At 33.3% G+C, this 13787-nt stretch overlaps 1 protein-coding gene across 4 annotated transcripts in view; it reads right to left on the reverse strand.

The window, feature by feature from the left end:
- Nucleotides 1–530: 530 nt before the first annotated feature.
- The window catches only part of LOC124367107 (protein O-glucosyltransferase 2-like), a 42823-nt gene continuing 29566 nt past the window's right edge, over nucleotides 531–13787 (reverse strand). For all 4 annotated transcript variants that reach the window (XM_046823771.1, XM_046823764.1, XM_046823783.1 and 1 more), the window contains exons 5-8: nucleotides 13001–13238; nucleotides 8570–8869; nucleotides 1813–1957; nucleotides 531–1153 (exon numbers count right to left, since the gene is read on the reverse strand). In XM_046823771.1, the coding sequence (XP_046679727.1) occupies nucleotides 1826–1957; nucleotides 8570–8869; nucleotides 13001–13238 (670 nt within the window). In that variant the 3' untranslated portion in view covers nucleotides 531–1153; nucleotides 1813–1825. The remainder of the gene's footprint in view (nucleotides 1154–1812; nucleotides 1958–8569; nucleotides 8870–13000; nucleotides 13239–13787) is intronic.

The raw sequence follows: 13787 nt of genomic DNA on the forward strand, positions 1-13787 counted from the left end.
ACTTCTTGTTTGGGGTAATGTGCAAATTTGTTACCGGTACCAGATAATGATACAACTGAGGTAAACCATTAAAATAAAACACTGGAAGTTTACTTTTATACATTTAATTGAAAAAGATATCCACTACACTTACAAAAGTAATCTATGTTTAATGAGAGGTAGTTAATTAATTTTAATTACATATGTATGTTATTTTATGAAAAGTAACTTAATTATTGTATGTTCATAATTCTATCTAAAACTAACAATGACAAAACACAGTAAATGCAACTGAGTATTAATTCATAAAAAGGTTGGATTGTTTATAGTTACATACGATATGTGAATGAAATTTAATATATTAGATTGAAAATTCTGTGGTATTACTTTACAGTTGTAACATACTTCTGTTTAAGTAACAAGTGCTCATAAGTCTTCTTTCTTCATATTTTGGGTTTATTTTCGTGGAAAAAATATACTACTTGAATCTAATTACTTCAACACCTAATTAGTAATTGTGCTACAGGAAGAGTAATGAAAAGAAATCAAGATCAAACGAACAGGTTCAATTCTTTGGACCAATGGATTGTACATTTATATAGTATGAGAATACATAAAATCAGGCTTCTTATCTCTTCATTGGCAGTTGATCACTATTTAATACACTAACCCATTTCTGTTATTCATAACAGGTATTGATAGGAGATAGTACACATTGTGAATTTACACTGATATTTAAATCCAGTTTGTTAAAACTATGATATTGATTTATGATTTCACTGCATATTTGAACGGAATTTGGCATAACTCTGAGTTCACCATCCCTTTTTTTATTACTGGAGGGTTACAAACTTCCGTCACACTTAATTTAATTATCCTATTCATTTTTATCATGCTTTACTTCAAGAAGATACACAAAGTTTAGAAAACATGTTGTTTGCTCCACATAGTAACTTGAAGCTGTGGAATAGACTTATTAGATAGCTTATTCTTCTTATCAGGCTCACAAATTACAACAGTTATTGGTATTTTCAGTTTTAGTATGTTTATTCTTGATTATTTTTTGGAATACTATTAAGAAATGCCGTCACCTAGTCTTCTACAACAGCAGTACTAAATTGGTATTAGCTTGTTTTAATTGGAGAAGCTTTTCTGTGACCGCTTTATGAATGTCCTGAAAAATAAATTTAAATTACACTACATATAAGGCATACGATAAAGGCATAAAACAGTAATCCATTATAGCCTAGAACTACTGTACTTGTGAAAAATTGGAGGAAATATAAGACTAATAATTCTTGTTACATGACTATATCTATCAATACTTGTTTTAATAAACTAACACTGCATAAAAAAATTACACTTTTCCAGCTAGGAAAATTAATCCTAGTAATTTTTGCTTGATATGATAAAGTTTTCTTTGGTTAATACCATAATTATTCAATACTTAGTATAACCTCCTAATAGACAGAGGTTCTGAGCTTCAGAAAAAATTATTAAAAATGTAACTTATGCCTTGTAGAAGCACTTTCAAAAAATCAATTTTTGTTTTGTAATTTTTCAACATGGACAACCTCATTTATATTGTAACAACATGTGTAATGAGTTTCCGCTTTCACCAAATAATTTTTTTAATTCTTTAATTTTTTCTTTATGTTGAATGGAAAAATATGTACATGCATATTAGTACTATTATAGTTATAGTGACAACCTTACAAATTGTAAAAAGAGTTTTATTTCTCTATTTTAGCCCTTTAAACCCTACACCAACTTTATATTCCACTTTTGTGTTGTGCAGTTAATAAAATAAACAAGGTTCAACCATAAACATACCTGTCATACACATTTAGAGTTCATCATGAGCTTCAGCATTCAGGTCTGACCTGCCAGAACACTTGCAGTGTTCACTTTTGATCTGAGGTACTTCCTCCATTCCTCTCCTCAATTGCGGCTCTTCAACCAGTCTTTTGCTCCATTCCTGTAGATACAAAAAGGAATATCCAACAGCTCAAGAAACAGCAACAGATTGGATAGATAAGTCATTTGAATCTCAAAAAACAATATTACTAACTTGAAATTTTATAACTCTTTTTCTAGAGATTTTTGTTATTAGATAATTAGTTTTGACAGAGATAAAACAGTTGAATAATTATCCCTAAAATTTAAGAACTAAATACTCATTTATGGTGATTTATAGTGAATAAAGAGGAATAGTATATCATCTGAAAGTGCTGGTGCAGCCATAATTAGAAGGCAAAAGAAGATGGAGGGGACTTTGAACCACATAGATCACGTAATACTAACTTTGAAGGATGATGAAGAATGAAATAGTGTGTTCAGAATCATATTTGAACATAAAGCTCATTGGATGTAATTCATATGTTTAAAAATAAGGAATTTGTTATGTATATTGGTAACTTAGCACATAAAATCTCAAAATTATATTCAAGTCTACAATTTCAATACATGAAATATAAACTTCAAATTTTACACAACCACTGAGATTAACTATTACAACGTTTTCCACTTATGTTGGTTTCATGAGAAATAATTGTAATATAAATGTAATTTGGCCAATCAATCCCTCTCAAACACTGTTTTATAAACCTATTTTGACTAAGATGTAATACTGAAACTCAAATTTAGATTGATCAGTTCTTCCTTTGTATCAAATTGTATATCTAAGGTAGTTATAGTAATGTAATACACTGATTGGATTTATCAGTTTTGAGTCACATTATTTATGTTAACGTTATTCATCCTAGAATGGACACAATATTATAGAATATTTCTTTATTGAGCTAACAACATAAAACATAAAATACATAAGGTACAGAGTATCAGAGAACTTCTATTCTTTTATTTTCACATAAAGGGGTGACAAACAGATTCACTCATTCTCACACAGGTGCCCCAAAAGTTACATATTTACAATGTTACAGATCGAGGACTTTTACCAGCACATGTGGCATTGAGTGTGTGGTGCTAGGCGGAGGGGTAGCGTTATGCGCTGTGTCCCGAAAACATTTCCAATGAATAATGGAAATGGTGATACCCTCAATTCTCGAAATCGTATTGATCCAAATAACTCATCACACTTGCTAAAATCAGTCTGTTTTGTGACAGTGCTGAGTGTGGTGGTTGCTTGTGCTTCATTTTTACCGATAATGTCACATGAGTTAAAGTTGAAAGTCAATGGTAAAATTATTCATAGTCAGGCTCATGAAATTGTGAGTAATGTTTATAAATTTATGAAGGAAGGGGCAGACCATCAAAAATTACCATCAAGGGGGTTAATATTCTGTTGTTGAAGGCTTGTCAAAGAGCTGCTGCAGCAACTGGAGTATCAGAGTGAGTTGTGACTCAAATAAACAGTGAGCTTAAAAAATTTAAGGTTAGTAATCAATGTAAGACAAGTTTTACTACACCAAATAAAAACCAACAACGACATAGAACAATTACTCATGTACAAGATTTTGATAAATGTGTAGTGAGAAGACTAGTCTACAATTTTCACACTGAAGAACATTGAATACCGACTGTAAAACTACTAAGAGAGGAGTTTTCCAGAGTTTTGAGGAGGTATTAAAGGTTTACTTGACGAAGGACAGCAAAAAATAGGAAGTTATTAATTGAAAATCTAGAAATCCGAGAGAAAACAATAACATACATAAGGGCATTGAAAAATTACAGGGAGCAAAGATGCCCAATAATTTATTTAGCTGAATCTTTTATAAAATCGTCTCACGTATCTAACCAAACTTAGTCAGATGGCTCAAATGAAGGGTCACACGTGCCGATTTCCAAGGGCGAGAGACTAATAATTATCCATGCGAGTGGAGAAAGGGTTCGTGCCTAATACTTTTACCTGTTGGAAAGCAAGCAACCACAGTGGAGACTATCATGACAAGATGGGGACATATTTATGAAGTGGATGAGGGACAAAGTGTTACCGAAGTCGGAAAGAAAGCTAGATATGAAAGCGTGGCTTTAAAAAAACGAAATAACATTCAGTGACGATAAGTTTTTACCTGAATTGTACAAAATTGTGCTGCTACATAAACCAAGACATGTCAGGTGTGCCTTGGACGAAACTGTTCAGTTACAGGGTCATGACATCTTACGACTTCTGTCCTAACACTGAGACCTCAATCATATTGAGTTAATTTGGGAGTCAAAGCTAAGAGGAATACATCCTGTAATATGTCTTGAGCTTAAGCTCTCTGCGAAGACCAGTGTGGGCGCAGAACAGTGGTCAGTAAGGTGCAAGCATGTGGAGAAAATCTAAAAGGACTATGCAGCTGCAGAACCCCAGATTGACATTATAGAATCCTTTATTATATCAGTTGCGAGATGGTTTGGATACAGACAGTAGTGACAGTGACCCAGAGGAGGGCCATTTGAGTGGGATTGAACAACTCTCACATTGTAAGGCACATTTATTATTAAAAAATTATATTTTTCAAGCCTTTTAACTAACTAAATATTATTAATGTGATTGAGATTTATAAAATTATTAAAACAATTTTTATAGTGCTGTTTAACGTGTTTTTAAAAAGAACTTATTTGTTTATACTAATTGGCAAATCAAAATCGTAAGTTTAACTGACATTAAAGAGATTGTTGTGCCTTCATTTCAGTGGCTAGCTCGTAAACCTAACCCGCAAAACGATAGTGATTATTTGTTGAAAGGGTAGAATTTGGGTTCTGTGCACGCAGCTAAATTCCTCCATCTGTACCTGTAAAACCATGTGCACAATACAGGTGTTTTACAACCATTATTGTAAAAAGTTTACAACTGTAAAAGTCACTATTTATTTCATATTTAATTTATGTTAAAACAAGTATAATAGTAATGATATTTACAGCACAGATTATCTAAGCTTTGGTTATAATTCCCAACAAGAAGAAAAGAAAGAATTTGAAAAGTATACAAATTATATTATTTGATACCCTTTCTGACAAATTAACGAAAGCAAACAAATTTCTACATAATAAACAATTAAAATTAATTTCTGGTACTCCACACTGCAAATTATACCAATACCTTTCATAAAAGTCTGCTAAGTGTGTCGGTTATGTTCGTCCAGATGAGCCTACAGATTTATGTTCCTTTATTTCGTGTTTTATGTGTTAGTAGTTTGTAGATTTTAATTTTATGTAGTTAACACCATACGTACTGTAAACCCTGATGACGGTATATTTATACAGAAATGTATTAGGTGTTTCTTCACTATGGATGTATGAAACAGTTTTAAATTATTCATATGTACACGTGTACATATTTTTTGTTTTTATAATGAATTTAAAACACTTAAAAAAGTTATTTCGAGAAGCTTCATAACTGTATCTCGTACAGAACTCAAGCAATCGCAAGTTATTTTTAAAAAACCACTTTTTCCCAAAACTAAAAAAGGCAACAAGGAAACAACTAAGAACTCATCATGTTACAGAGAGTATGTTTTGAACACTGAATTGATGAAAAGTGCTAAGTAATATTGCCAACATATTATACTGTTTTGGTCTTCCTAGATCCCTTCAGACAGATGTGGATTCCAGATTCCAGGAATCAAACATGTAACAGTATCAGAACTCAGAAGCTGTGGAAGGTGAAATGGAGCTAAACCTATCATTTGCATTGTTTCAACCATTCCCACCATAGGTGTGTTAGGTGTAGGAATTTTGTAGAAGATAAAACACCTATAAAAATTAGTATGCCAGTGGAATGCACCAAGTATTGAGTATTATATTAAATGTACACTGTATTATTTTTTTCAAAAATCTGTTAATTCTTTCTTTTAGCAAAATTTATGTAATATTATAAAAATCATAGGTATTAATTTTGTTACAAAAATTATCCATTATTATTACAATTTCTTACTGAGGGTTTCAAATTATAAATTACAGAGTTTCAAAAGATTTGTTCCATTATGTTTTAATTTTTCTTAAAATCTATGAAAAATATCACATTTAAATTATTTTGTTAGTACAGCAAGATAAACTTTATGAATGAGCAAGGAAATATGTCCAAAACTAGCAAGAATTTTAAAAGAACCATTAAAAAATTGTATTAAACATTTGTAAAAGTATATTAATTAGTTGCCCATGTAGGCTTATTTTCCAAGACAATTATGATATGTTTTATGATCATACTTTAAATTTTGAAAGTATATAGATTATGTAAAATGATCTGTAGTATCAAATTATATTGTGTTGTAAACTAGTACAAAACAAAGCGGAAAACATTATTCATTAATTTTTTCATTTGGTCATTTTTTAAATTAAAAAATGGCATAACAACCTAATTAACTCAAATGAACTGAATTAATCAATAAAGAATACAAAAAAGTAGTTACACACTTAATTGTGCTGGTGAAACTACAAGTACAAGAATAAATGAAATACCAAAAAAACCAGTGTTTGATAACATTGTTCTTGAATAAAATATAAATTAAGGCTTTGTCTATTAGATATTTGACTTAACGCTCCAACTGACCATTTACTAGAATCTAGTTGAAGTGTAGTAGGTTGATTTTAACCCATATTAAACCAATAATTCAAATAACTCCAATAAATTACTACATGTGTGTATTTCTATAAAAAAACCACCAGCAAAGAAATCTGCTCAGAAGCAAATATCTGAGCAGCCCCATGCAGGAAGGAAGGATGGAGAGCGGGACGACAATCTCCTTGTCTCTGTTTATCAGCTATGTGAATCATGTCTCGCTCGTGCCGTTTTGTTTTCACTGCAGCTACTTACCTATTCTTTTATTATATTGTATTTCTGTGTGTAGACCTATACAAGTGTCACAGTCCAAGCATAAAATATTAATTAAACAGACTAATGTAGCTATAGACGTATCCAGGGAACTTGCATTTTGGTGTGATGTTAGCCATGCAGAGGCAGTGGTCAGGTCAAGGGATAGAGAAAGTGGACATGTGAGTGTCGCATTACAGTGGCGGAGCAGAGGTATTTACCCCACTCTGCACGAACTCAAATCGCCCAGTGTCTTTTTGTAAGTGTTTGATCTATAATGAGCTGTGCTATCAAAAACAGGTAATTATATTTATTTTAATTATTCTGGTAAATGATAATAAAGCATAAATTTTAACAAATAGATTGTACAGACCACTGTGTTGAGATTAAGCTCCTAACATAAGCCAACTTGTAACTACCATCACGGAGGGAATGTTCCGTCTGCAGGAGTAAAAGCTGCATCACTGAAGAGATAAGTTTGTCATGATCTTAAGTTTTTGTTCATCACATTCACAATTATTTTTCCATAGTAAAAATATTTTGCTGAACAGCTGCAATTGAATGTTTCTACATTGGCAGATAACATCAAAGAACAAGCAAAACTTTATGTTCTAACGTTTTCATGTTTGATTTCAGTTTTTTAGCTATCCATCAGATTATAACAAGGTATTAGCAAACCATGTGTTGCGTAACAGGCTTTGCTGAAGTTGCATACAAAATTTCAAATATACAGCTAAATTTATTCTAAAGAGGAGCTGTGGTCAGATAGACAGAGATATCATACAGAAAAGAAATTTTTACATGCCCCGGCAGACAAAAAAAGAAACTGTGTCAAGCTACTATAGTGACACTGAGCCAAATTCCATGGTTGGACATGCACTATCATACAACTCATTCTTGTCTATGTAGAAATAAAGTTCATGCAAAATTTCAAGTCTACAGATGAAATGTTTTTCAAAATTTCTCGCCACATGAAACATTTTCATTTTTTTTATTTAGTTAATTATTATAACAGAGTGTTTAAATAATAAAAGTTCCAGTAAGCTAGGGAGGGTACTACACACTATAGTGTGCTAAAATCAAATCTTGCCTAGTTGGATATCACAAGAAAAATTTGTAACCTGCTTTTGTATTTTTTTTCTATGTAATAAAATAATATATTTATATTCTGTTTTATGCTGAAAAATACAGCAAGTATATTTTGAGTGAAAAAACATGCCTAATAGCGTTACAACCTTTACAAATCAGCCAAAATAGGCCTGCCAGCACTGGAAAAAATTAATGGCTAGATCTAGGGTTAAAGAAGAAATGTTGAAATTGACTTTTAGAGTATCTTACAACCTAGCCTAGTGAATTTGAAGGGCACTGGTTGTTTTCAGGTTATCTTTATGCATATATGCCATGGAATAGGAGTAACTGATGAGGTTAAGGACATCCATCCACCTTGGATCAAATTCACCTTCCCAACCAATAAAATTGATTAACCCAGAGTCACTTACTAGACTGTTCTTTTTTAAATCTTCTTATTAATGTATCATTATTTTTGTACACAACTATTTAAGGCTTTATATTTGACACAATAAAAAAGATTAGTCAGTCAAGTAACGTTCCCTCTTGGATCTTTTATTATATTTTGCTCACAAGTACTCTGCTATTGCTGCTATTCCTAGATATTTATTTCTGTATGACGTTCAAGCCAATAATTTTTCAGATCAAAGACTGTCAGAGATTTGCACATTGCAATTATTGAGTTAATAATCAGCTTGCCATTATATAATCAAAACTTTTTGTTTAGATTACACTGATTTTCTCTCCTTACACTAATGTGCTAACCTTGAAAAGGACAGTGTGGTAGCAGAAGATGTCTTGTGGTAAGAGACTGCTCCGGGCAAGCTGTTGAGCAGCAGAGACGATATCTCGGGCCTGCTGGTCATGGTTACGTGCCCATCTGACTCGCTCCACCAGATCTGACAAGTCCCGCTTTACCGGGACATAGTGCTGCCACGGTATCAGTGATCCGTAGAAGTGCTCATAGTACTCTGAGTCCTGCTTGAGTACCAGGCCGTCCCCGGCCAGCAGGTAGGGCAGTCGATACGCGGCCACAGTGCCGTCTAAACATAATTGATACTTGTACTAAAACAGAACACCGATTACTTACAAACCGTCCGCTGTTCACTACTTTATGTTATACTACAGACTACTCTGGATTAACTAAAGTAATGCAAGAGAATCAGTTCAGAAGTAACTCAAAATTATGATGAAGAAAAAGGTAAACATTTTTAAGTAAACAGAACTGTGCTATACACCATACAGTCATATATACAAAACAACCATTCAATCTACATGCAGAAAGACTGTTGGAGTACCGCAGAAGAAGAGGGGTGGCTCTAATCCTCAGATATGACAGCAATGCGCACCACCCCTACTGGGGCAGCTCCAATATCAACAAAGGAGGTGAGGAACTGCTACAGTGTCTTTGGCTACAACCTTTAACAAGCTAATAAAGGGGTCAGAATCCATTTTTATTTCTAAAAGAAGACAAGACATGTTGGTTGTCACCTTAACCAAAGGCCTAAATGGTATAAATTTAATTAGGTGGCATGTCTCACAGGAGGCCTCATTGTAGAACCATCTTTTTTTACGTTCAACCTAGAGGTGGGGGTACAGACTAATGTGATATAGACAATTTCTAAATCTAGTAACTGGAGAGGATACAGGGAGTTCCTAGAAGAATTACTAGATATATATCCTTACCAGAAAAATTAGATGAATTTGGAATGTCAGCCTAAATGGTAGAAAATGCTGTAATAAAGGCCTATCTGAAAAAATTCATTCTTTGAAGCAATAGGACCATAAAAGATGTGCCTTGGTGGACAAGGAGACTAATAAAAAAAGACAGTTCCAGTCAGGAGGTGCTAGGTCCAGCTATAAATCAAGAAAAATCTTTTCAGCAGAAAGGATTAAATAGGCTATTACACCCTTTAAGTCCTTCAAATCACGGGGGCAGATGGAGTTTTTCCAACATTACTACAAGAGGTTGGATATATTTCTTAGATAACCTAATAACTCTGTTCAGGAGCAGGACATCAAAGATGGGGTTAGTACTGAAAAAGGTAGAGACTCATCTTAGCCTGTCATACAGGCCGATCAGCCTAATCTCTTTATGGTGAAAACTATTTAAAAAAATAATAAATAGACACAGAAGGGATGAAATCTTATTGGTAAGCCCAACCAGTCTACATCAACATGCATATGTCAAAGGTAAGACTACCACTACCACTCTCCACAACTTCGTGGAAGACACCTTCAAGGAAAAGGAAGTCCTAGTTAGCGTTTATATGGACTTTGAAGGAGCATCTGACAGAGTAGGACATGAATCCATGGAGGCAATATTGTGTGAATCCAAGGATTGTGCAGTTCTCTCAGGTGATGTCAAGTGAATTGTAGCCCTCTTAAAAAGTTCTCAAATAAGAATAAAGCTCAGAGAGAAATCTGCCACAATTATGGCCCAGAAATAGTGCCTTCAGGGAGGGTACTGTCTCCTCTTTTATGGACATTGGTATTGAATGATCTCTTGACTAAAGAAGAAAAAAGGAGTATAAAACTACAATGTTATCCTCATGGTCTAGTGTTAAGCTCAGGGGAAGAAATACAAGTATATTGGAACGCCTCACTCAAGAAGCTCCTAACTTTATAAGCAACTAATGTCATGGGGAAGGTCTGAGGATTAACCCATCAAAAACATGCATAATAATAATCACTAAAAAAGGAACTCTTGACTAACTAAACCTCTTCTGGGAAGTACTAGAATAATGTATTCAGATGTGGTTAAGTTTTAAGAGCAGTTATAGACAAAAGATTCACAACTAGTCCTCATATTGAAAACATTATTTAAAGCAATAAGAGGTCTTGGTGCTTGCAAAGGACTCTTTCAAAATAAATGGAAACTAGAAGACAGATGATATATTAGATCTATAAAGCCACAATAAAATAAATGGCCAAATATGCAGCCCTAATGTGGTGGCCAAAATTATAATAAAATACAGCAGCCAGGAGGACACAGTCTCCAAAGGCTAGCACGCATAAGTATTTCTAAGACAATGAGCTCCTGTCCAACTTTACTATTGGAAGTAGTAATGGGATACACTCCTCTGGGGTGTAGAGGTGAAGAAAACAGCCGCATTAAGTGCTATGAAGCCGTTAAGTAGAAAGGTGATTAAACCTACCTTCTCAGAAGGGCACATGACAATAAAACAGGAATTTCCTGAGGCTGAAATAATAACTTAGGTGCCTGAGTGCATGGTATAGAAATACTCCTTTGATATAAACCAAATCTCTTCTCTATAGCAAATATCCCTTCTTGCTCAGTCTAATGAAAGGTAGATTTCACATGTGGCCGTCATCTATAAAATGTTAAGCACTATTAACCCTGGAACTGGCAAACGCCCGATATCGGGCGTTTTAGTCGCATCCTAGATGGCAGCACCCGATATCGGGCGTTTTAATACGTCTTTTATTTCTCAATATTACGTACTTAAAACACGATCAAAGAGTATCGGTATTGATACCAATCGAAAGAGGAAGGTTCAATTTATGTAAATAATACACTAATAAATCATTTATCGTTTCGTTACACGTCCATACGTCTTATAATCTCTGACTGTTTGTTTACATTCTCCCGCGTACCACGCTAGTTGCGCGCGCAGCGATGGGTCAACTGGTTCATTCGGCTATTGTTATTTCGTCACCTGCATGAGGTTTTTTCTGGCTTATTGTTTGTTTGAGGTCGTTGTAATGATGATTGTGTATATTACACAATAATAGTAAGTTTTTTGTGCGTGTTTACGTAATGGATCGTAATTTCCGCGATCGTTCAAGTGACATTCGAGAACTAGTTGTACATGAAATAAGCAACGATGAGGATTCCGATTTAGACATTCAATCAGAACATAATTTAAAAAATATATAATAAAAAATTAAAAAATAGAAAATTAATATAAACTAATAGTTACAAGATTGTACAAATCCAAGTGAGCTTTGAAGTTCTTAACTTTGTTGGTAAGTAGCACTTTCGAATGTCAGTGTATGATTTTTGTATCGTTTACCACATGTAAAAATAAATATCTTATAAACTATGTGTTGTTTTATTTTTACTCAGAATTAAATGCTCTTCCTTTTGTATATTTTGGATTTTGCGTATCACTAACAACAACAATTTTACAAATCAAAAACTTTGAACTAACTTTTCTTTTTTCTAAAAAACATTTTTTTCCTGAAGAGGTAGAGTAAGGGTATTTTTTTATTTTAATTATATTATGTGAAAAATGTTCCTTGAACAATGCTGAATAAAGAAATATATAATAAGTTATAGGTACTTTATAGTAAACATGTAATAATAAAATAAATATAAGGCAATGTATGAAGTACTAAAACACTCTGCCACTGAGAGAAATATGACCGCCAGTTCCAGGGTTAATTTACATTATTATTTAGATGTTTAATTTGCACACCTCTGATGGGACAATAACTCTCGATATTGCCATGTAAAATAATCTTAACATTTAGAAACTCCATAACCTTGAAACTTTTAAAGGCAAAAATTGTTACAAGCATATAAATAACTCTTATGATCAAACTGTACTCCTCTTTGTATAGTTAAAAAGAACGTCTTGTATGAACAACTGTTTTGATTGTGTTCAGCTGACTAGTATGACTGTCTTATCAGTTACATCTGCTATGTTTTTTTTATTTATTTTTAATTTAGGTTTTGTTTGAATTATTAGTAATATGGCTGATGAAGACACACTCAATTATAGGGACAAATCGAGTGATTTGAGAGGACTACTAGTTGAACAAGAATCAGTGTCTAGTGAAGACGAATATAACACTAATATTGGTGATTTTACTGGTCTAGGTTTGGAAAGTGATGGTCTAGGTTTAAATAAAATCTATAGTAACGATAATAATGAGTATTATTATTCATTGAGTTTTCCAGAAAACAATCGTATATAAAATAAGTCACACACACCCACATGCACATATGTGCGCGCGCGCACACACACACACACACACACACACACACACAGGTTGAATTTTGGTAAAGCAGTTGGTTAAAAAAGGGCTGAAAATACAATGTTAGTGGATTTTATGCAAAAGTTACAAACTGCTAAAAAATGCTAGTTTAGAAGCAGGCACTGCCAATTCAAGGGTTAAATGTTGAAAACTTTTAACACTAGTTTGTATAATACTACATATCCTACTTACATCAAAGAACTTAAAGAAAGATATATGTTTTTCTTTTGGCCCATAAATATGTTCTTGGTCTCGATAGAAAAAGAAGTTGGTCATAGAACAATTGAAGAGATCTGGATGACTCCGGGCTATCTCAATCAGTTTAAGTCTTTCGGGACTGGAGTCTCTGCCACGCCAAAACGCTTTTGGTTCTTTCTTCTCCCAAGGAATGTCAATATTTCCCTGAACTGACAACATGTCCAAACTTACTCTGTAACAACAAAAAATAAGAATACCTTAAAAATTAATTCAACAAACATAATGTTAGCATTTAAATCATGTATCAAAACAAACAGCGGAGTATAAAATAAAACACAAACTAGGGAGATATCTGTCTGTCAGTCTATTAGAAAAGCCTGCACTAAAATATTCCGATGACATTTGAGACGACGTTGCCAAATCTCTGTTGGTCATCAGCTATTCTCTGATGTTGAGATGTATTAGTAATTTTTCATACACATAAAACTGGTAACAGTGTTGGGCACTTGGTGTAGAGGGAAGATTGACAAAACAACCACCATTGGACTACTTTGGTGTGAGCCGCTTACGTATTTTGCCAACAATATCTCAAAAGCAATGTGAAGTAGAATTTTCATAGTTGTAAAAGTATTAGTGAGTAACTGGTGTTTGTGTGGATGAGAAAGAAAAGATGAGGTTGTGTACTTTTAGGAGAAATAAAATTTGGACAGTCTCAGAAAAAGATTTGTAACAATTTCAAGATTCTATAAGTTATGCAAATGCTCCACCTTTAACTGTAACA

The sequence above is a fragment of the Homalodisca vitripennis genome, chromosome 1, assembly GCF_021130785.1.
Source record: "Homalodisca vitripennis isolate AUS2020 chromosome 1, UT_GWSS_2.1, whole genome shotgun sequence".
NCBI classification, from domain to species: Eukaryota; Metazoa; Arthropoda; class Insecta; order Hemiptera; family Cicadellidae; genus Homalodisca; species Homalodisca vitripennis.